Raw genomic sequence first — 22,947 nt, 5'->3', positions numbered from 1 at the left:
CGAGGAACTGTCCAGCTGGCGTCGCTTCACTTTGAGGCCATTAGCAGAACGCTGGAACGGAGAAGGTGGGAGGCTGATTTGACAGATAAATTACTGAGGAGTTTTTTAAAATACTTACAAAAATAGCCAGGAGGATCACATTCCAGGGAAATTTCCTCCTAGATAAATACAAATGGGGGATTTAATAAATGCATGATTTTTCAAAGAACCAGCACATACAAGATGGGCAGAATAGCCCCCATTATGGGTGGCACGGTAGCACAGTGGTTAGCACTGCTGCTTCACAGCTCCAGGGACCTGGGTTCAAATCCCGGCTCGGGCCGCTGTCTGTGTGGAGTTTGCACATTCTCCTCGTGTCTGCGTGGGTTTCCTCCGGGTGCTCCGATTTCCTCCCACAGTCCAAAGATGTGCGGGCTAGGTTGATTGGCCATTCTAAATTGCCCCTTAGTGTCCCGGGATGCATAGGTTAGAGGGGTTAGTGGGTAAATATGTGGGGATATGTGGATAGGGCCTGGGTGGGATTGTGGTTGGTGCAGACTCGATGGGCCGAATGGTCTCTTTCTGCACTGTAGGATTCTACGATTATCTGTCAGCATCATTCTATGGTCAATAATTGCCATTGCAAATCTTCCCCAGGTGTTGGTTTCCCCCCCCCATCCCCACCCCCTCCTGCAGGAGGCTGTGAGGGTGGGGAAAGGGGGCAGGGAAAGGGGGCAGTTCCACAGATGCTGAAGGGACACGACTGCATTCTCATGACAAATCCCCTGGTCGATGAATCCTTTCCAGCCCTGTGCACATCGGCACCTTGTGGGGAATCCCGGGAGGTGCGGGCAGAGGTGGGGGATCAGGTTAACGAGGAAAAGACCCCCCGTGTTGGGGATAAGGCCAACATTCACCAGGCAGCGCGGGGAACTCACCTGGGTCCTTCACAGCAGATCAGAACAAAATAGATGACAATAAAGACACCACTGAGGAACAAAAAACAGGAAATCTGTCAGTTACAGAACAGCAGGGTTGGGAACAACAACAACTTCTATTTAGATAGTGCCATTAACACGATAAAACACTCCAAGAAGATTCACAGGGGCATTATTAAACTCAAATATATGATACAGAATTACACAAGAAGAGGATTTGAGTATAGGGTTCAGGAGGTTTTACTGCAATTGTACAGGGCGTTGGTGAGGCCACACCTGGAGTATTGTGTGCAGTTTTGGTGTCCTTATCTGAGGAAGGATGTCCTTGCTATAGAGGGAGTACAGCAAAGGTTTACCAGGCTGATTCCTGGGATGCAGGTCATATGTGGGCGGCACGGTAGCACAGTGGTTAGCACTGCTGCTTCACAGCTCCAGGGTCCCGGGTTCGATTCCCGGCTCGGGTCACTGTCTGTGTGGAGTTTGCACATTCTCCTCGTGTCCTCGTTTCCTCCGGGTGCTCCGGTTTCCTCCCACAGTCCAAAGATGTGCAGGTTAGGTTGATTGGTCAGGTTAAAAATTGCCCCTTAGAGTTCTGAGATGCGTAGGTTAGCGGGTAAATATGTGGGGGTAGGGCCTGGGTGGGATTGTGGTCGGTGCAGACTCGATGGGCCGAATGGCCTCCTAGGGTTTCTATGATTTCTATGAGACTAAGTCGGTTAGGATTATATTCACTGGAGTTGAGAAGAGTGAGAGGGGATCTCAAAGAAACTTATGGGGCAGAATTTTACGAGAAAAATTTAAGTGTCCAGCGAGTGTGAAAACAGGAGAGTTTCTGATCCGATTTTTGGGTGAGTTTTCACTCCCAATCTTATGGAGTTAGAGATTGAAAAAAATGGGCGAGACTGTTTCTAGTCACTAGAGCAGTGGGCGGGTCTTAACTTGCCAGACAGCCAGAGCTCAGATCAGAGGCACAAACTGTGCAAGTGCAGAGAAAGCCAAAATAACAGCAGCTCTCCTGACAGATTACCCCCCCCCCCCCCCCCCCACCCCGCCATACCCCCGGGATGGATACAGCCTCCCCCTCCCCCCACAGATATCAGGTCACCCCACCCCCCCAACATTACTGACCCCCCCCCCCCCCCAACCCCCGGCCAGGACCCCTCACACACGGTCTCCTCATCACCCCCCTGCCCCCGATCGCTGAGTGACATGACCCTCTCTCTCTCCCCTGACCCCAATCAGCACACCTACAAGTGCTGCCTTGCCTTCCCCTCCGTGGTAACAAGACAAACTGCATTAAACTCGCTGGAATGCTCTACCGGGCGCCTGACTCCCCAAACTGCCTCCAGCTGATCCGTCTTAACAAGGGACAGCTCCATAAAAGCCACAAGGACGGACAAACAGGCAGGCAGAGCAGGAGATGGCTTCCAGGAGATCACTTCTCCCTCAGCTGCTGGAGATGCAGCAACAGAGCCAGGGAATGCAGGAGGGGCTGACGGCCACACTAGACCCACTGCGAGGCTGCTGGGAGGAGTCCCAAAGCTTTCAGGTGGACCAGCTATTGCCTGTCTTGCGTGGTTCCCAGGCCAACACTGCAAGAGTGATGCTTGCGATGGAAAGCCTGGGGCAGGGGATCCTCACCATGAGTGGCAGGCTCCAAGCGATGGTTGAGTCACAACAGGCCTCAAGCAGAGTCCCAGAGGGCCACAGCTGAGGGACTCAACAGGATTCTCGAAGTTCTGTGGCCCATGGCTGAGAGGTTCGAGAGCTTGCACGAGACCCAACGATACAGCGCTGAGACACAGCGGGCTACGGCAGCAGCCCTTGAGAACTTGGCCCAGTCGCAGAGGGTCATGGCTGAGAGGCTGCAGAGCATGGCCCGGTCTCAAAGGGCAGTTGCTGCGGCCACTGACAGGTGGCCCCCGACTCAGGTGGCCATCACAGAGGGCTCGATCACCATGGGTAGGATGCAGGTGGTCCTCCAGGACTGGCAGGGCTTCTGGAACTCACTGTGGAAGCACCGCCGTCCCATGGAGTGACCCAGGGGCCCACAGGAACCCCGAGGGAGGAGGAAAGGCTCGAGCCCATGCCGGGGCCTTCCAGCCAGGAGACTGATTCCCCCCTTCCTGACACCGGCGTCTCAGGGGCAGTGGGATGAAGAGGGTGTCATGGAAATGTCCCAGACACCTGGAAGCCAGCCAGGGCCCTCAAGGTCCAGGGCCTCCCGAGGATGATCGCTAAGGGCATCACAGGCAACGGGGCGAGGTAGGCAGCTGGCCCCCTCCAGTGTACATGTTGGCAAACACCGAGACGCAGCGGTAGGCCAGGTAAAGCTAAGAAGGCACCAAGATGGTACGGGTGAAGGCATCTTTTTGACAAACCAAATTAACTAAATCAAATAAACTGAGGACAAAAAGAGGGGAAACCGCCCCAAACAAAATAATCCAAAACATAAAGGAAACTTAAAACATCAAATCAAAATGTGATTCAAGGGGTCAACAATACACTCCAGCCCCTGCGGTGCCCAGCGGGCGTGGAAGGCCTCGATGATGCCCATGGACACCGCATGCTCCCTCTCCAGGGACACACGGCCATGAATATAGCCGCGGAAGAGGGGCAGACAGTCGGGCGGACGACGCCCTTGGTCGTCTGCTGTCTGGACCTGTTTTGATGTGGAGATGCCGGCGTTGGACTGGTGTAAACACAGTAAGAAGTCTCACAACACCAGGTTAAAGTCCAACTGGTTTATTTGGTAACAAAAGCCACTAGCTTTCGGAGCGCTGCTCCTTCATCAGATGAGTGCCATCAACTGACGAAGGAGCAGCGCTCGGAAAGCGAGTGGCTTTAGCTACCAAATAAACCTTGTGAGGCTTCTTATGGTGAGTCTGGCAGGTTCACAAGGAGGTCCTTCTCCCTCCCCCCACTCCGCACTGGGTGCCCATCGATCAGGACCGTGGGGCTGAAGCGCGAACAGAGTATCAGTAAAAGGTTTTTAAGATAACAAAAAATAGAATGCAGCCTAAAACAGTGAATATAAACATGGTCCACGGACTCCACAAGACCGCAAAAAGGGGCAGGTTTCCGGGACGTTGGTGAACGGTGCAGGTTACATGCAGGTTACAGTTGGACAGCTCTGCTGCGTGCACCACCTTCCACCCCAGCTCCCCCATGTTTTGGGGGAGGATCCCTCCATAGAGGGACCTCCACTGGGTACCTCCACTACCGGGCGGCAACAGGGCGCGCAAGGCATGTCCGGGCAATGGGCGAGGACGGGGGAGTGGAAGGTGTGCAGGAGCAGCCTGTACAGGAAACCCCTCCGTGCCGTGACAAAGGGCATGGTGGGCAGTACCGCGAGGTGGGTGCCCGACCCGGGAAGGGGGGGGTCTGGGCTTGGGGCCAGTGTGAGATTCCGTGCGAGCAGGGGCACGCTCAGACAGGATCCCACCGCCCAGTGGCGCTTCCTCCAGACCACGTGTGACATCCTGTCTGAACACGCGCTGAACGCCAACCGCCACGCACTCAGCCCACTCTCCGCCATCCAGCACGTCCTGACCCTGGTCACCCCGGCAACCACAGCCCATCTCTCTGCCAGACACCGGAAATGGTATTGGTGGAGGAACGGATTCCTGAGCAGCGGCTCCCGAACGACAGCCGCTACTCCAGACGGGGGAGAGCTGCAGCGCGAGGCCACCGTGTCCCAGACCATGTCCCAGACCGTGTCCCAGACCGTGTCCCAGACCGTGTCCCAGACTGTGTCCCAGACCATGTCCCAGACCGTGTCCCAGACCGTGTCCCAGACTGTATCCCAGACTGTGTCCCAGACCATGTCCCAGACCATGTCCCAGACTGTGTCCCAGACCATGTCCCAGACCATGTCCCAGACCGTGTCCCAGGCTTTCAGAAGGTCCTGGTAAAAGACGGGCAGCGCCTGCAAGGAGTTCCGGAGACCCTCCAGATTTATGTACAGGAGCCGCACATAATAATTCAGGCCATGCACCTGGCGGGAGAAATACGTTGCCAGGGAACACCATCGTGGAGGAAGGTCAACATAAAGGTATCGCTGCAGGGTCTGAAGGCAGAAGGTCACTACCTGGGTGCGAAGGCACACCAACCCCTGACCGCCCTCCCTGTCTGAGAAATTCAGAACCTCAGCAGGGACCCAGTGCAGTCGGTTGTCCCAGGAGAACTGTACGCACATTCTTTGGATGTTTGTGACAAAGTCAGGGGGAGGGGTTACAGTGACCAGCCGGTACCACAACATGGAGGCAAGCAGCTGGTTTATGACGAGAACTCGCGCCCTGTAGGACAGCGCTCGGAGCAGTCCTGTCCAGCGACCCAGGCGAGCGGTGACTTTGGCCTCCAGCTCCTGCCAGTTCGCCGGCCAGGATTCCTCGGCTGGGCAGAGATGGACCCCCAAGTAGAGGAGGTTGGTCCTGCTCCAGGTGAAAAGCCTGAGCTCCTCTGGAAGGGGGTCCGTCTCCCACGGACCGACCAGGAGTCCGGAGCACTTGGTCCAGTTGATCCTGGCGGAGGACGCGGCGGAGTACACCGCCTGGCATTCTCACATCCTCCGCAGGTCAGCCGGGTCTGTGAATATGGGGAGCACGTCATCGGCGTAAGCCGACAGGACCACCCCAACGCCCGAGCCACGCAGAGCCAAACCTGACAACCTCCTCCGCAAGAGGCGCAGGAATGGCTCCACGCAAACGGAATACAATTGGCCGGACAAGGGGCAGCCCTGCCGCACTCCTCTCCCAAAGCGAAGGGCCACTGTTGGGGACCCGTTCACCTTAACAAGACACTCCGTGGCAGTGTACAGTAGGCACGGGCAAAGGAGTGCACCAGTTAGGTAATAAGGAACTGTTAAGTTTCACTTACACTTGTTATATATGAGCACTTAGATTGATGGCACTTTTATTGCCACCAATAAATGTTACTGCACCCGACATCTAGAACAAAGAACAAAGAAAATTACAGTACAGGAACAGGCCCTTCGGCCCTCCAAACCTGCACCGACCATGCTGCCCGACTTAGCTAAAACCCCCTACCCTTCTGGGGACCATATCCCTCTATTCCCATCCTAGTTATGTATTTGTCAAGATGCCTCTTAAAAGTCACTACCATATCCACTTCCACTACCTCCCCTGGCAACGAGTTCCAGGCACCCATTACTCTCTGTGTAAAAAATCTGCCTCGTACATCTCCTTTAAACCTTGCCCCTCGCACCTTAAACCTGTGCCCCCTAGTAATTGACTCTTCCACCCTGGGAAAAAGCTTCTGACTATCCACTCTGTCCATGCCCCTCATAATCTTGTAGACTTCTATCAGGTCTCCCCTCAACCTCCGTCGTTCCAGTGAGAACAAACCAAGTTTCTCCAACCTCTCCTCATAGCTAATGCCCTCCATACCAGGCAACATCCTGGTAAATCTTTTCTGCACCCTCTTCAAAGCCTCCACATCCTTCTGGTAGTGTGGCGACCAGAATTGAACACTATATTCCAAGTGCGGCCTAACTAAGGTTCTATAAAGCTGCAACATGACTTGCTAATTTTTAAACTCAATGCCCCGGCCGATGAAGGCAAGCATGCCATATGCCTTCTTGACTACCTTCTCCACCTGCATTGCCACTTTCAGTGACCTGTGCACCTGTACACCCAGATCCCTTTGCCTATCAATACTCTTAAGGGTTCTGCCATTTACTGTATATTTCCTATCTATATTAGACCTTCCAAAATGCATTATCTCACATTTGTCTGGATTAAACTCCATCTGCCACCTCTCCGCCCAAGTCTCCAACTGGTCTATATCCTGCTGCATCCTCTGATGGTCCTCATCACTATCCGCAAATCCACCAACCTTTGTGTCGTCCGCAAACCTACTAATCAATCCAGTTACATTTTCCTCCAAATCATTTATATATATTACAAACAGCAAAGGTCCCAGCACTGATCCCTGAGGAATGCCACTTGTCACAGCCCTCCATTCAGAAACGCACCCTTCCACTGCTACCCTCTGTCTTCTTTGACCAAGCCAGTTTTGTATCCACCTTACCAGCTCACCTCTGATCCCATGCGACTTCACCTTCTGCACCAGTCTGCCATGAGGGACCTTGTCAAAGGCCTTACTGAAGTCCTTGTAGCCAACATCCACTGCCCTACCCTCATCAATCATCTTTGTCACTTCCTCGAAAAACTCGATCAAGTTCGTGAGACACGACCTCCCCTTCACAGAACCATGTTGCCTCTCACTAATACGTCCACTTATTTCCAAGTGGGAATAAATCCTGTCTCGAAGAATCCTCTCCAATAATTTCCCTACCACTGATGTGAGGCTCACCGGCCTGTAATTACCTGGATTATTCTTGCTACCGTTCTTAAACAAAGGAACAACATTGGCTATTCTCCAATCCTCTGGGACCTCCCTTGTCGCCACTGAGGATATAAAGATTTCTCTCAAGGCCCCAGCAATTTCCTCCCTTGCCTCTCTCAGTATTCTGGGGTATATCCCATCAGGCCCTGGAGACTTGTCTACCTTAATGTTTCTCAAGAACCCCAATACCTCCTCCTTTTTGAGCTCAACATGACCCAAACTATCTACACACCCTTTCCCAGACTCATCATCCACCAAGTCCTTCTCTTTGGTGAATACTGACGCAAAATACTCATTTAATACCTCGCCCATTTCCTCTGGCTCCACACATAGATTCCCTCCCTTGTCCTTGAGTGGGCCAACCCTCTCCCTGGCTACACTCTTGTTCTTTATATATGTATAAAAAGCCTTGGGATTTTCCTTAATCCTGTTGGCCAATGCTTTTTCATGACCTCTTTCAGCCCTTCTTACTCCTTGCTTAAGTTTCTTTCTACTTTCCTTGTATTCCACACTTGCTTCGTATGTTCCAAGCCTCCTAGCTTTGACAAATGCTCTGTGACTAATTTGTCTCTGATTAGCGTTCTACAGGGATGCATGTACCCCGACCTTCGCTGGAGGGACCCAGCACCTTGATGTCCGTGGGGGAGTGCCCTCAGCGCACCGCTACTGTGAAAATCAAGGCTCTCAAACGGTTCACTAGCTGCAGTGGGTGGCATTGCAGAGGCAGAAACTTACAACATCTGCAACGGCATCCCCAGAACCAGGGAGACATTCCCCCCTCCACCCCCCCCCCCCCCCCGCCCACTCCGAGGCGCTGCACCGGTGTTTCGTGCTCCCTTATCCCCACCCAGATGTGAGCCCAGGTGCCAGTGTGAATACGGAGCTCAGGTAGGGGTCAGACTCGTTTGCACCAGAGCATCATCATAATGGTGCTGAGCGAGTCGTCATCACCCTCCTGCCTGCCAAAGAAACTCGCTAACACAGCGTAGCCAGGCCCGTCACTCTGGTGTGACAATGTTGCAGGAGATTGTTGGAGTTCACGGGAGGAGGGTGGGTGGGTGGGGGGAGGGGGGGGTGCGGGGGGGTTTGAACCCACATGCGGCAACACAGGCCCCCAGTTACCAAACCACGTGTGGTTCAGGGACTCCCTCGCAGCCTCACATGCCTGACCCTTGCTGCTGCCAGCCGTCCAGCACCTGGTGTTGCTCATCCTCCTCTTCCTCCCCTCCTCCCCCTGCCCCTCCTCCCCCTGCCCCTCTTCCTCCTCCTCCCCTGCCCCTCCTCCCCCTGCCCCTCTTCCTCCTCCTCCCCTGCCCCTCCTCCCCCTGCCCCTCTTCCTCCTCCTCCCCCTGCCCCTCTTCCTCCTCCTCCCCCTGCTCCTCCTCCTCCTCTCCTGCCCCTCTTCCTCCTCCTCCCCTGCCCCTCTTCCTCCTCCCCCTGCCCCTCTTCCTCCTCCTCCTCTCCTGCCTCTCTTCCTCCTCCTCCCCTCCCTCGCCTCCTCCTCCTCCCCCTCCCCCTCCTCCCTCTGCTCCTCGTCCCCCTCCCCCTCCTCCCCCTGCCCTCCTCCCCCTCCTCCTCCGGCTGGTTGGCCTCCACATCCTCTTGCTCCAAAAGGCCGGCTTGCTGCTGCGCCAGGGTGCACAGGGCACACCACCACAATGCGGGTTATATTGCAGGGCCCTGCCAGTGCGGTCCTGGCACCGGGACCGCATGTTCAGGAGCACGATGCACTGCTCCACTATAGAACGGTGGCTACATGGGCCTCATTATAGTGGCTCTCCGCATCAGTCTCAGGCCTCCGCACAGGTGTCATCAGCCATGTCTGAAGCAGGGAACCCCTGTCCCCCAGGAGCCCTCCCTGCAGCCTGGGCTCCTCCTCACAGACCTCCGGTATATCGCAGCCCCTCAATATAAGTACAATATAAAGGGAAAGACTCTTAGTACTGTAGAGGATCAGAAGGACCTTGGGGTCCGGGTCCACAGGACTCTAAAATCGGCCCCGCAGGTGGAGGAGGTGGTTAAGAAGGCGTATGGTGTACTGGCCTTTATCAATCGAGGGATTGAGTTTAGGAGTCCGGGGATAATGATGCAGCTTTATAAGACCCTCGTCAGACCCCACTTGGAGTACTGTGCTCAGTTCTGGTCGCCTCATTACAGGAAGGATGTGGAAAAGATTGAAAGAGTGCAGAGGAGATTTACAAGGATGTTGCCTGGATTGAGTGGCATGCCTTATGAGGATAGGCTGAGGGAGCTTGGTCTTTTCTCCTTGGAGAGACGTAGGATGAGAGGAGACCTAATAGAGGTATATAAGATGTTGAGAGGCATAGATCGGGTGGACTCTCAGAGGCTTTTTCCCAGGGTGGAAATGTCTGCTACGAGAGGACACAGGTTTAAGGTGCTGGGGGGTAGGTACAGGGGAGATGTTAGGGGGAAGTTTTTCACTCAGAGGGTGGTGGGCGAGTGGAATCGGCTGCCGTCAGTGGTGGTGGAGGCGAACTCAATAGGGTCTTTTAAGAGAACTCCTGGATGAGGACATGGAGCTTAATAGGATGGAGGGTTATAGGTAGGTCTAGAAGGTAGGGATGTGTTCGGCACAACTTGTGGGGCCGAAGGGCCTGTTTGTGCTGTAGTTTTTCTATGTTTCTATGTTTCTAATATGAAGCTGTCATGCACTGTCAGGGTGTGTGGCGCAGATGTGCATGATGTTCAGCTGAAGGTCACACACCAACTGCACGTTGATGGAATGGAAGCATTTTCTGTTCATGAATCTTCCTGGATTCTTCACCGGGGCCGTGAGGGTGATGTGGGTGCAGTCTGTAGCCCCCGGCACACTTGGCATCCCCGCGATGGCCGCGAATCCTGCAGCCCGGGCTTCCTGCTGGGCCTGGTCCAGGTCAAATTTAATATCCTGGCCAGCCCGGGCACACGGGGCATCCGAGACCTCCCTCACACACTTGTGTATGGATGACTGTGAGATGCCACAAAGGTCTTCACTCTGTCTGGAAGGACCCGGTGGCGTCAAAGTTTAAGACGGCCATCACTTTCACAGCCACCGGGAGTGGGTGCCCCCCGTGCCCCGAGGTGCCAGGTCTTGTAGCAAATGGCACAGGCGTTGCACTGTCTCCTTTCGGAACAAGAACCTTCGGCGGCACGTGGGGTCCGACAGTTGCTTGAAGGACACTTGTGTGCGGAACTGCTGGGATCTCCTCTGCTGCCCCAACCCCCTCAGGACGAATGGCAGCCACATCCTGCCTCTGGTGGTCGTCTCCCTCTCCTCCTGTGAGTGGTAAGCACCGGGCCTCCTGGGCCCGCAGATCTTCCTCCAGCTCCTCCTCCTCAGCTCCAGCAGCAACCAAAACAACAGCAAGATCAATGGGTTGCATCGCAAAAGCCATCCCGTCAATCTGAAGGGGGGGACGGTTGAGGCAAGGGGAGAGAGTGATGCTCCCCCCCCCCCCACCCCCAGACAAACCACACACACTCCCCAATTCCACCCCCCGCCCCCCCCGAGTCCCGTAGAAAGCCAACACAGACCCCCCCCCATTCCCCCCCACGCCCCCCCACGCACACAATTTAACCGGTTGTGGTTCCTTTCTCTTGAAGACTGAGGGGTGACCAGATGGAGATCTTTAAACTTCTGAAAGAGTTTGCGAGAGAGCGGGTTCAGGTAAAATGTTTCCATTTGCAGAAGAAACCTGAACCTCGGATCATCAATGTCAGCTAATCCCAAATAAATGGTGGGAGGGGAGGTCCTTAATACAATTACTGTTACTAAGGAGGTGGTGCTTGGTAGACTAATAGGACTGAAGGTAGACAAGTCCCCGGGCCCGGATGGAATGCATCCCAGGGTACTGAAAGAAATGGCTGAGGTAATAGCAGATGCGTTAGTAGTAATTTATCAAAATTCGCTGGACTCTGGGGTAGTGCCGGCTGACTGGAAAACAGCTACTGTTACGCCGCTGTTTAAAAAAGGAAGTAGACAAAAGGCGGGTAACTACAGGCCGGTTAGCTTAACGTCCGTAGTTGGGAAGATGCTAGAGTCCATTATTAAAGAGGAAATAACAGAGCACCTGAATAAGAATGGTTCGATCAAGCAGACGCAGCATGGATTCATGAAGGGAAAGTCGTGTTTGACGAATCTACTGGACTTTTATGAAGATGTCACGAGTGCGGTTGACAGAGGGGAACCGGTGGATGTGGTGTTTTTAGATTTCCAGAAGGCGTTCGATAAGGTGCCTCACAAAAGGTTGCTGCAGAAGATTGGGGTACACGGAGTTAGGGGTAAGGTGTTGGCGTGGATTGGGGATTGGCTATCTAACAGGAAGCAGAGAGTTGGGATAAATGGGTGCTTTTCTGGTTGGCAGTTGGTGACCAGTGGCGTGCCGCAGGGATCGGTGCTGGGGCCTCAATTGTTTACCATTTACATAGATGATCTGGAGGAGGGGACTGAATCTAGGGTATTCAAGTTTGCTGATGACACGAAGGTGAGTGGGAAAGCGAATTGCGTGGAGGACGCGGAAAGTCTGCAGAGAGATTTGGATAGAAATCATAGAAACCCCTACAGTGCAGAAAGAGGCCATTCAGCCCATCGAGTCTGCACCAACAACATTCCCACCCAGGCCCTACCCCCATACCCCTACATATTTTACCCGCTAATCCCTCTAATATATGCATCCCAGGACACTAAGGGGCAATTTTAGCATGGCCAATCAATCTAACCCACACATCTTTGGACTGTGGGAGGAAACCGGAGCACCCGGAGGAAACCCACGCAGACACGAGGAGAATGTGCAAACTCCACACAGACAGTGATCCAAGCCGGGATTCGAACCCAGGTCCCTGATCCCGGGTTCCTGGATAGGCTGAGCGAGTGGGCGAGGATCTGGCAGATGGAATATAACGTTAGCAAATGTGACGTTATCCACTTTGGAAGAAATAATAGTAAATTGGAATATTATTTAAATGGAGAAAAATTACATCGTGCGACTGTGCAGAGGGACCTGGGGGTCCTTGTGCACGAATCGCAAAAACTCAGTCTGCAGGTGCAGCAGGTGATCAAGAAGGCGAATGGAATGTTGGCCTTTATCGCGAGGAGGATAGAATATAAAAGCAGGGAGGTCTTGCTGCAACTGTACAAGGCACTGATGAGGCCGCAACTGGAGTACTGTGTGCAGTTTTGGTCCCCTTATTTGCGAAAGGATATATTGGCCTTGGAGGGAGTGCAGAGAAGGTTCACCAGGTTGATACCGGAGATGAGGGGTGTAGCTTATGAGGAGAGATTAAACAGATTGGGTCTGTACTCGTTGGAGTTTAGAAGGATGAGGGGTGATCTTATAGAGACATATAAGATAATGAAGGGGCTGGATAGGGTAGAGGTGGAGAGATTCTTTCCACTTAGAAGGGAAACCAGAACTAGAGGGCACAGCCTCAAAATAAGGGGGGGGTGGTTCAGAACAGAGTTGAGAGGGAACAACTTCTCTCAGAGGGTAGTGAATCTCTGGAATTCTCTGCCCATTGAAGTGGTGGAGGCTTCCTCGTTGAATATGTTTAAATCACGGGTAGATAGTTTTCTGATCGATAAGGGAATTAGGGGATATGGGGAGCAGGCGGGTAAGTGGAACTGATTCGCTTCAGATCAGGCATGATCTTGTTGAATGGCGGGGCAGGCTCGAAGGGCCAGATGGCCTACTCCTGCTCCTATTTCTTATGTTCTTATGTTCTTAAATCCAGTGGGGAATTCCGAAGAAACGTCTTTACACCGAGAGTGGGATGAGTGTGGAACTCGCTCCCACAGGGAGGGTGGGATGGACAGTGCAGACTCAGCCAGGAACACATGCCCCACTCAAGCTGCCTTCTGTCTGAGGCACTGAAAACCCAGACAGCTGCTGGGCTCAAGGTGCGAACGAGTGGGCAGCAGGAGGGCGAGTGGGAGGGCGAGTGGGAGGGCGAGTGTCAGGGTGAGTGGGTGGGCGAGTGGGAGGGCGAGAGGGTGGGCGAGTGGGAGGGCGAGTGGGAGGGCGAGTGTCAGGGCGAGTGGGAGGGCGAGTGTCAGGGCGAGTGGGAGGGCGAGTGGGAGGGCGAGTGGGTGGGCGAGTGGGAGGGCGAGAGGGTGGGCGAGTGGGAGGGCGAGTGGGAGGGCGAGTGTCAGGGCGAGTGGGAGGGCGAGTGTCAGGGCGAGGGGGAGGGCGAGTGGGAGGACGAGTGGGAGGGCGAGTGGGAGGGCGAGTGGGAGGACGAGTGGGAATGGGGGGGTGGGAGGGCGACCCAGAGAATTGTATGGCCCCACAGGGGGGAAAGAGGAAAATTGTGCCCGTGGTGGAGAAAGAAACAGAAGGAAATGTTGAGCGGGTGTGAGGAGCTGCGAGGGCGGAAAGAGCAGCACAAACCCAATGGGTCACATTGACCGGAACTGCACGGAGCACCGAGCCACATCGATTCAACACGGGGCTTACTGCATTACTGCGTTTACTGCATTACTGCGTTTACTGCATTACTGCGTTTACTGCATTACTGCGTTACTGCATTACTGCGTTTACTGGAGTACTGCGTTTACCGGATTACTGTGTTACTGGATTACTGCATTACTGCGTTTACTGCATTACTGCGTTTACTGCATTACTGCGTTTACCGGATTACTGCGTTTGCTGGAGTACTGTGTTTACTGCATTACTGTGTTTAGTGGATTATTGCATTCAATGGATTACTGTGTTTACTGGAGTACTGTGTATATTAGATTACTGTGTTTATTGGATTACTGTGTTTACTGGATTACTGTGTTTACTGGAGTACTGTGTTTACTGGAGTACTGTGTATATTAGATTACTGTGTTTATTGGATTACTGTGTTTACTGGAGTACTGTGTTTACTGGAGTACTGTGTTTACTGGATTACTGTGTTTACTGGAGTACTGTGTATATTAGATTACTGTGTTTATTGGATTACTGTGTTTACTGGATTACTGTGTTTACTGGAGTACTGTGTTTACTGGAGTACTGTGTATATTAGATTACTGTGTTTATTGGATTACTGTGTTTACTGGAGTACTGTGTTTACTGGAGTACTGCGTATATTAGATTACTGTGTTTATTGGATTACTGTGTTTACTGGAGTACTGTGTTTACTGGAGTACTGTGTATATTAGATTACTGTGTTTATTGGATTACTGTGTTTACTGGAGTACTGCGTTTACTGGATTACTGTGTTTATTGGATTACTGTGTTTACTGGATTACTGTGTTTACTGGATTACTGTGTTTATTGGATTACTGTGTTTACTGGATTACTGTGTTTACTGGATTACTGTGTTTATTGGATTACTGTGTTTACTGGATTACTGTGTTTATTGGATTACTGTGTTTATTGGATTACTGTGTTTATTGGATTACTGTGTTTACTGGATTACTGTGTTTATTGGATTACTGTGTTTACTGGATTACTGTGTTTACTGGATTACTGTGTTTATTGGATTACTGTGTTTACTGGATTACTGTGTTTATTGGATTACTGTGTTTACTGGAGTACTTCGTTTACTGGATTACTGTGTTTATTGGATTACTGACGGAAATCTTTGTCGCTTCTTTGGACACGGGTGAGGTCCCTGAGGATTGGAGGATAGCGAATGTGGTCCCGTTGTTTAAGAAGGGTAGCAGGGATAACCCAGGAAATTATAGGCCGGTGAGCTTGACGTCCGTGGTAGGGAAGTTGTTGGAGAGGATTCTTAGAGACAGGATGTATGTGCATTTAGAACGGAACAATCTCATTAGTGACAGACAGCATGGTTTTGTAAGAGGGAGGTCGTGCCTTACAAATTTGGTGGAGTTTTTTGAGGAAGTGACAAAAACGGTTGATGAAGGAAGGGCCGTGGATGTCGTCTATATGGATTTCAGTAAGGCATTTGACAAAGTCCCACATGGCAGGTTGGTTAAGAAGGTTAAGGCTCATGGGATACAAGGAGAAGTGGCTAGATGGGTGGAGAACTGGCTTGGCCATAGGAGACAGAGGGTAGTGGTCGAAGGGTCTTTTTCCGGCTGGAGGTCTGTGACCAGTGGTGTTCCGCAGGGCTCTGTACTGGGACCTCTGCTATTTGTGATATATATAAATGATTTGGAAGAAGGTGTAACTGGTGTAATCAGCAAGTTTGCGGATGACACGAAGATGGCTGGAATTGCGGATAGCGAAGAGCATTGTCGGGCAATACAGCAGGATATAGATAGGCTGGAAAATTGGGCGGAGAGGTGGCAGATGGAATTTAATCCGGATAAATGCGAAGTGATGCATTTTGGAAGAAATAATGTAGGGAGGAGTTATGCAATAAATGGCAGAGTCATCAGGAGTATAGAAACACAGAGGGACCTAGGTGTGCAAGTCCACAAATCCTTGAAGGTGGCAACACAGGTGGAGAAGGTGGTGAAGAAGGCATATGGTATGCTTGCCTTTATAGGACGGGGTATAGAGTATAAAAGCTGGAGTCTGATGATGCAGCTGTATAGAACGCTGGTTAGGCCACATTTGGAGTACTGCGTCCAGTTCTGGTCGCCGCACTACCAGAAGGACGTGGAGGCATTGGAGAGAGTGCAGAGAAGGTTTACCAGGATGTTGCCTGGTATGGAGGGTCTTAGCTATGAGGAGAGATTGGGTAGACTGGGGTTGTTCTCCTTGGAAAGACGGAGAATGAGGGGAGATCTAATAGAGGTATACAAGATTATGAAGGGTATAGATTGGGTGAACAGTGGGAAGCTTTTTCCCAGGTCGGAGGTGACGATCACGAGGGGTCACGGGCTCAAGCTGAGAGGGGCGAAGTATAACTCAGACATCAGAGGGACGTTTTTTACACAGAGGGTGGTGGGGGCCTGGAATGCGCTGCCAAGTAGGGTGGTGGAGGCAGGCACGCTGACATCGTTTAAGACTTACCTGGATAGTCACATGAGCAGCCTGGGAATGGAGGGATACAAACGATTGGTCTAGTTGGACCAAGGAGCGGCAGAGGCTTGGAGGGCCGAAGGGCCTGTTTCCTGTGCTGTACTGTTCTTTGTTCTTTGTTCTACTGTGTTTACTGGATTACTGTGTTTACTGGAGTACTGCGTTTACTGGATTACTGTGTTTACTAGATTACTGTGTTTACTGGAGTACTGCGTTTACTGGATTACTGTGTTTACTGGAGTACTGCGTTTACTGGATTACTGTGTTTACTAGATTACTGTGTTTACTGGAGTACTGCGTTTACTGGATTACTGTGTTTACTAGATTACTGTGTTTACTGGAGTACTGCGTTTACTAGATTACTGTGTTTACCGGATTACTGTGTTTACTGGATTACTGCGTTTACTGGAATACTGTGTTTACTGGAGTACTGTGTTTACTGGAGTACTGTGTTTACCGGATTACTGCGTTTACTGGATTACTGTGTTTATTGGATTACTGTGTTTACTGGATTACTGTGTTTACTGGAGTACTGTGTTTACCGGATTACTGCGTTTACTGGATTACTGTGTTTACTGGATTGCTGTGTTTACTGGATTCCTGCATTTACTGGATTACTGGAGTACTGCGTTTACTGGATTACTGCGTTTACTGCATCTACTGGATTACTGGAGTACTGCGTTTACTGCATTACTGTGTTTACCGGATTACTGCATTTACTGGATTACTGGAGTTCTGTGTTTACTGGATTTACTGGATTACTGGAGTACTGCGTTTACTGGATTACTGTGTTTACTGCATCTACTGGATTACTGGAGTACTGCGTTTACTGCATTACTGCGTTTACCGGATTACTGCATTTACTGGATTACTGGAGTTCTGTGTTTACTGGATTTACTGGATTACTGGAGTACTGCGTTTACTGGATTACTGTGTTTACTGGAGTACTGCGTAGACTGGATTACTGTGTTTACCGGATTACTGCATTTACTGGATTACTGGAGTACTGCGTTTACTGCATTCACTGGATTACTGGAGTACTGCGTTTACTGGATTACTGTGTTTACTGGAGTACTGCGTTTACTGGATTACTGTGTTTACTGGATTACTGTGTTTACTGGAGTACTGCGTTTACTGGATTACTGCATTTACTGGATTACTGTGTTTACTGGAGTACTGTGTTTACTGGATTACTGTGTTTACTGGAGTACTGCGTTTACTGGATTACTGTGTTTACTGGAGTACTGTGTTTACTGGATTACTGTGTTTACTGGAGTACTGCGTTTACTGGATTACTGTGTTTACTGGAGTACTGCGTTTACTGGATTACTGTGTTTACTGGAGTACTGCGTTTACTGGATTACTGTGTTTACTGGAGTACTGCGTTTACTGGATTACTGTGTTTACTGGAGTACTGTGTTTACTGGAGTACTGCGTTTACTGGATTACTGCGTTTACTGGATTACTGTGTTTACTGGATTACTGCGTAGACCGGATTACTGCGTAGACTGGATTACTCTGCTTACTGTGTTGAATTGATCACTGTTGGAGTTATACTTACTATGCACACCAGTATACGGCGGAATTTGTTCTCACAAACTTCTGGACTGGATCACTGCGAGAAAACACAACATTTCCATCAACATCTCATGACAAAAAACACTCAGCATCATCACCTCTTCCCAGCTCCCGCAACCCCCACGGCACCGTGTAGAACGGGCACCAGCGCCATCAGCTATCCTGCCCAGTGTCCGGGCGGGAGAACAGTGAACATTCCCGAAAGCATCAGAGCAACACTGAACATCCCAGCAGCATTCCCGAGTAAAACCCGGAAAACTGACACAGGTTACGCTCCAGATGCAGTTTCACAGGAAAGCTCCCTCCCTAACAGCACTGTGGGTGTACCTACACCACAGGGACTGCAGCTGGTTCAAGCAGCTCATCACCATCTTCTCAAGGGCAATGAATGCTGTCCCAAACAGTCCGGCCCTCTCTCAGCACTGACCCTCTGACAGTGCGGCACTCCCTCAGTACTGACCCTCTGACAGTGCAGCACTCCCTCAGTACTGACCCTCTGACAGTGCAGCACTCCCTCAGTACTGACCCTCTGACAGTGCGGCACTCCCTCAGTACTGACCCTCTGACAGTGCAGCACTCCCTCAGTACTGACCCTCTGACAGTGCAGCACTCCCTCAGTACTGACCCTCTGACAGTGCAGCACTCCCTCAGTACTGACCCTCTGACAGTGCGGCACTCCCTCAGTACTGACCCTCTGACAGTGTGGCACTCCCTCAGTACTGACCCTCTGACAGTGCGGCACTCCCTCAGTACTGACCCTCTGACAGTGCGGCACTCCCTCAGTACTGACCCTCTGACAGTGCGGCACTCCCTCAGTACTGACCCTCTGACAGTGCGGCACTCCCTCAGTACTGACCCTCTGACAGTGCAGCACTCCCTCAGTACTGACCCTCTGACAGTGCGGCACTCCCTCAGTACTGACCCTCTGACAGTGCGGCACTCCCTCAGTACTGACCCTCTGACAGTGCGGCACTCCCTCAGTACTGACCCTCTGACAGTGCAGCACTCCCTCAGTACTGACTCTCTGACAGTGCAGCACTCCCTCAGTACTGACCCTCTGACAGTGCGGCACTCCCTCAGTACTGACCCTCTGACAGTGCAGCACTCCCTCAGCACTGACCCTCTGACAGTACGGCACTCCCTCAGTACTGACCCTCTGACAGTGCGGCACTCCCTCAGTACTGACCCTCTGACAGTGCGGCACTCCCTCAGTACTGACCCTCTGACAGTGCAGCACTCCCTCAGTACTGACCCTCTGACAGTGCAGCACTCCCTCAGTACTGACCCTCTGACAGTGCAGCACTCCCTCAGTACTGACCCTCTGACAGTGCAGCACTCCCTCAGTACTGACCCTCTGACAGTGCAGCACTCCCTCAGTACTGTCCCTCTGACAGTGCAGCACTCCCTCAGTACTGACCCTCTGACAGTGCAGCACTCCCTCAGTACTGACCCTCTAACAGTGCGGCACTCCCTCAGTACTGACCCTCTGACAGTGCAACACTCCCTCAGTACTGACCCTCTGACAGTGCGGCACTCCCTCAGCACTGACCCTCTGACAGTGCAGCACTCCCTCAGTACTGACCCTCTGACAGTGCAGCACTCCCTCAGTACTGACCCTCTGACAGTGCAGCACTCCCTCAGTACTGTCCCTCTGACAGTGCAGCACTCCCTCAGTACTGACCCTCTGACAGTGCAGCACTCCCTCAGTACTGACCCTCTGACAGTGCAGCACTCCCTCAGCACTGACCCTCTGACAGTGCAGCACTCCCTCAGTACTGACCCTCTGACAGTGCAGCACTCCCTCAGTACTGACCCTCTAACAGTGCGGCACTCCCTCAGTACTGACCCTCTGACAGTGCAACACTCCCTCAGTACTGACCCTCTGACAGTGCGGCACTCCCTCAGTACTGACCCTCTGACAGTGCAGCACTCCCTCAGTACTGACCCTCTGACAGTGCGGCACTCCCTCAGTACTGACCCTCTGACAGTGCAGCACTCCCTCAGTACTGACCCTCTGACAGTGCGGCACTCCCTCAGCACTGACTCTCTGACAGTGCGGCACTCCCTCAGCACTGACACTCTGACAGTGCAGCACTCCCTCAGTACTGACCCTCTGACAGTGCAGCACTCCCTCAGCACTGACCCTCTGACAGTGCGGCACTCCCTCAGCACTGACACTCTGACAGTGCAGCACTCCCTCAGCACTGACTCTCTGACAGTGCGGCACTCCCTCAGCACTGACACTCTGACAGTGTGAGCACTCCCTCAGCACTGACTCTCTGACAGTGCAGCACTCCGTCAGTACTGACCCTCTGACAGTGCAGCACTCCCTCAGTACTGACCCTCTGACAGTGCAGCACTCCCTCAGCACTGACCCTCTGACAGTGCGGCACTCCCTCAGTACTGACCCTCTGACAGTGCAGCACTCCCTCAGCACTGACCCTCTGACAGTGCGGCACTCCCTCAGTACTGACCCTCTGACAGTGCAGCACTCCCTCAGTACTGACGCTCGGACAGTGCAGCACTCCCTCAGCACAGACCCTCGAACAGTGCTGCACTCCCTCAGTACTGACCCTCTGACAGTGCAGCACTCCCTCAGTACTGACCCTCTGACAGTGCAGCACTCCCTCAGTACTGACCCTCTGACAGTGCAGCACTCCCTCAGTACTGACCCTCTGACAGTGCAGCACTCCCTCAGCACTGACCCTCGAACAGTGCTGCACTCCCTCAGTACTGACCCTCTGACAGTGCGGCACTCCCTCAGTACTGACCCTCTGACAGTGCGGCACTCCCTCAGTACTGACCCTCTGACAGTGTGGCACTCCCTCAGTACTGACCCTCTGACAGTGCGGCACTCCCTCAGTACTGACCCTCTGACAGTGCGGCACTCCCTCAGTACTGACCCTCTGACAGTGCGGCACTCCCTCAGTACTGACCCTCTGACAGTGCGGCACTCCCTCAGTACTGACCCTCTGACAGTGCAGCACTCCCTCAGTACTGACCCTCTGACAGTGCGGCACTCCCTCAGTACTGACCCTCTGACAGTGCGGCACTCCCTCAGTACTGACCCTCTGACAGTGCGGCACTCCCTCAGTACTGACCCTCTGACAGTGCAGCACTCCCTCAGTACTGACTCTCTGACAGTGCAGCACTCCCTCAGTACTGACCCTCTGACAGTGCGGCACTCCCTCAGTACTGACCCTCTGACAGTGCAGCACTCCCTCAGCACTGACCCTCTGACAGTACGGCACTCCCTCAGTACTGACCCTCTGACAGTGCGGCACTCCCTCAGTACTGACCCTCTGACAGTGCGGCACTCCCTCAGTACTGACCCTCTGACAGTGCAGCACTCCCTCAGTACTGACCCTCTGACAGTGCAGCACTCCCTCAGTACTGACCCTCTGACAGTGCAGCACTCCCTCAGTACTGACCCTCTGACAGTGCAGCACTCCCTCAGTACTGACCCTCTGACAGTGCAGCACTCCCTCAGTACTGTCCCTCTGACAGTGCAGCACTCCCTCAGTACTGACCCTCTGACAGTGCAGCACTCCCTCAGTACTGACCCTCTAACAGTGCGGCACTCCCTCAGTACTGACCCTCTGACAGTGCAACACTCCCTCAGTACTGACCCTCTGACAGTGCGGCACTCCCTCAGCACTGACCCTCTGACAGTGCAGCACTCCCTCAGTACTGACCCTCTGACAGTGCAGCACTCCCTCAGTACTGACCCTCTGACAGTGCAGCACTCCCTCAGTACTGTCCCTCTGACAGTGCAGCACTCCCTCAGTACTGACCCTCTGACAGTGCAGCACTCCCTCAGTACTGACCCTCTGACAGTGCAGCACTCCCTCAGCACTGACCCTCTGACAGTGCAGCACTCCCTCAGTACTGACCCTCTGACAGTGCAGCACTCCCTCAGTACTGACCCTCTAACAGTGCGGCACTCCCTCAGTACTGACCCTCTGACAGTGCAACACTCCCTCAGTACTGACCCTCTGACAGTGCGGCACTCCCTCAGTACTGACCCTCTGACAGTGCGGCACTCCCTCAGTACTGACCCTCTGACAGTGCGGCACTCCCTCAGTACTGACCCTCTGACAGTGCAGCACTCCCTCAGTACTGACCCTCTGACAGTGCAGCACTCCCTCAGCACTGACCCTCTGACAGTGCGGCACTCCCTCAGCACTGACTCTCTGACAGTGCGGCACTCCCTCAGCACTGACACTCTGACAGTGCAGCACTCCCTCAGTACTGACCCTCTGACAGTGCAGCACTCCCTCAGCACTGACCCTCTGACAGTGCGGCACTCCCTCAGCACTGACACTCTGACAGTGCAGCACTCCCTCAGCACTGACTCTCTGACAGTGCGGCACTCCCTCAGCACTGACACTCTGACAGTGTGAGCACTCCCTCAGCACTGACTCTCTGACAGTGCAGCACTCCGTCAGTACTGACCCTCTGACAGTGCAGCACTCCCTCAGTACTGACCCTCTGACAGTGCAGCACTCCCTCAGCACTGACCCTCTGACAGTGCGGCACTCCCTCAGTACTGACCCTCTGACAGTGCAGCACTCCCTCAGCACTGACCCTCTGACAGTGCGGCACTCCCTCAGTACTGACCCTCTGACAGTGCAGCACTCCCTCAGTACTGACGCTCGGACAGTGCAGCACTCCCTCAGCACAGACCCTCGAACAGTGCTGCACTCCCTCAGTACTGACCCTCTGACAGTGCAGCACTCCCTCAGTACTGACCCTCTGACAGTGCAGCACTCCCTCAGTACTGACCCTCTGACAGTGCAGCACTCCCTCAGTACTGACCCTCTGACAGTGCAGCACTCCCTCAGCACTGACCCTCGAACAGTGCTGCACTCCCTCAGTACTGACCCTCTGACAGTGCGGCACTCCCTCAGTACTGACCCTCTGACAGTGCGGCACTCCCTCAGCACTGACCCTCTGACAGTGCGGCACTCCCTCAGCACTGACCCTCTGACAGTGCGGCACTCCCTCAGCACTGACCCTCTGACAGTGCAGCACTCCCTCAGTACTGACCCTCTGACAGTGCAACACTCCAGTGGAGTTTGTCTTGAATTCTCTGGCGTGGATTTGAACGGATGATTTTCTGACTCTAAAGTGAGTGATTTATTGTGGATTAAAATTCCTGAAAT

General features: G+C 53.0%; 1 protein-coding gene across 1 annotated transcript in view; it reads right to left on the bottom strand.

The window, feature by feature from the left end:
• Positions 1–94: 94 nt before the first annotated feature.
• The window catches only part of LOC144490066 (protein lifeguard 3-like), a gene marked incomplete at its 3' end in the record, with an annotated part of 29,304 nt that continues 6,451 nt past the window's right edge, over positions 95–22,947 (bottom strand). Inside the window, exons 4-6 of the mRNA XM_078207876.1 lie at positions 17,766–17,819; positions 918–968; positions 95–158 (exon numbers count right to left, since the gene is read on the bottom strand). Coding sequence (XP_078064002.1) covers positions 95–158; positions 918–968; positions 17,766–17,819 — 169 coding nt within the window. The remainder of the gene's footprint in view (positions 159–917; positions 969–17,765; positions 17,820–22,947) is intronic.

Source organism: Mustelus asterias, unplaced genomic scaffold, assembly GCF_964213995.1.
Source record: "Mustelus asterias unplaced genomic scaffold, sMusAst1.hap1.1 HAP1_SCAFFOLD_2834, whole genome shotgun sequence".
Classification (NCBI taxonomy): domain Eukaryota; kingdom Metazoa; phylum Chordata; class Chondrichthyes; order Carcharhiniformes; family Triakidae; genus Mustelus; species Mustelus asterias.
This window is presented reverse-complemented; position numbering and strand designations above follow the sequence as displayed.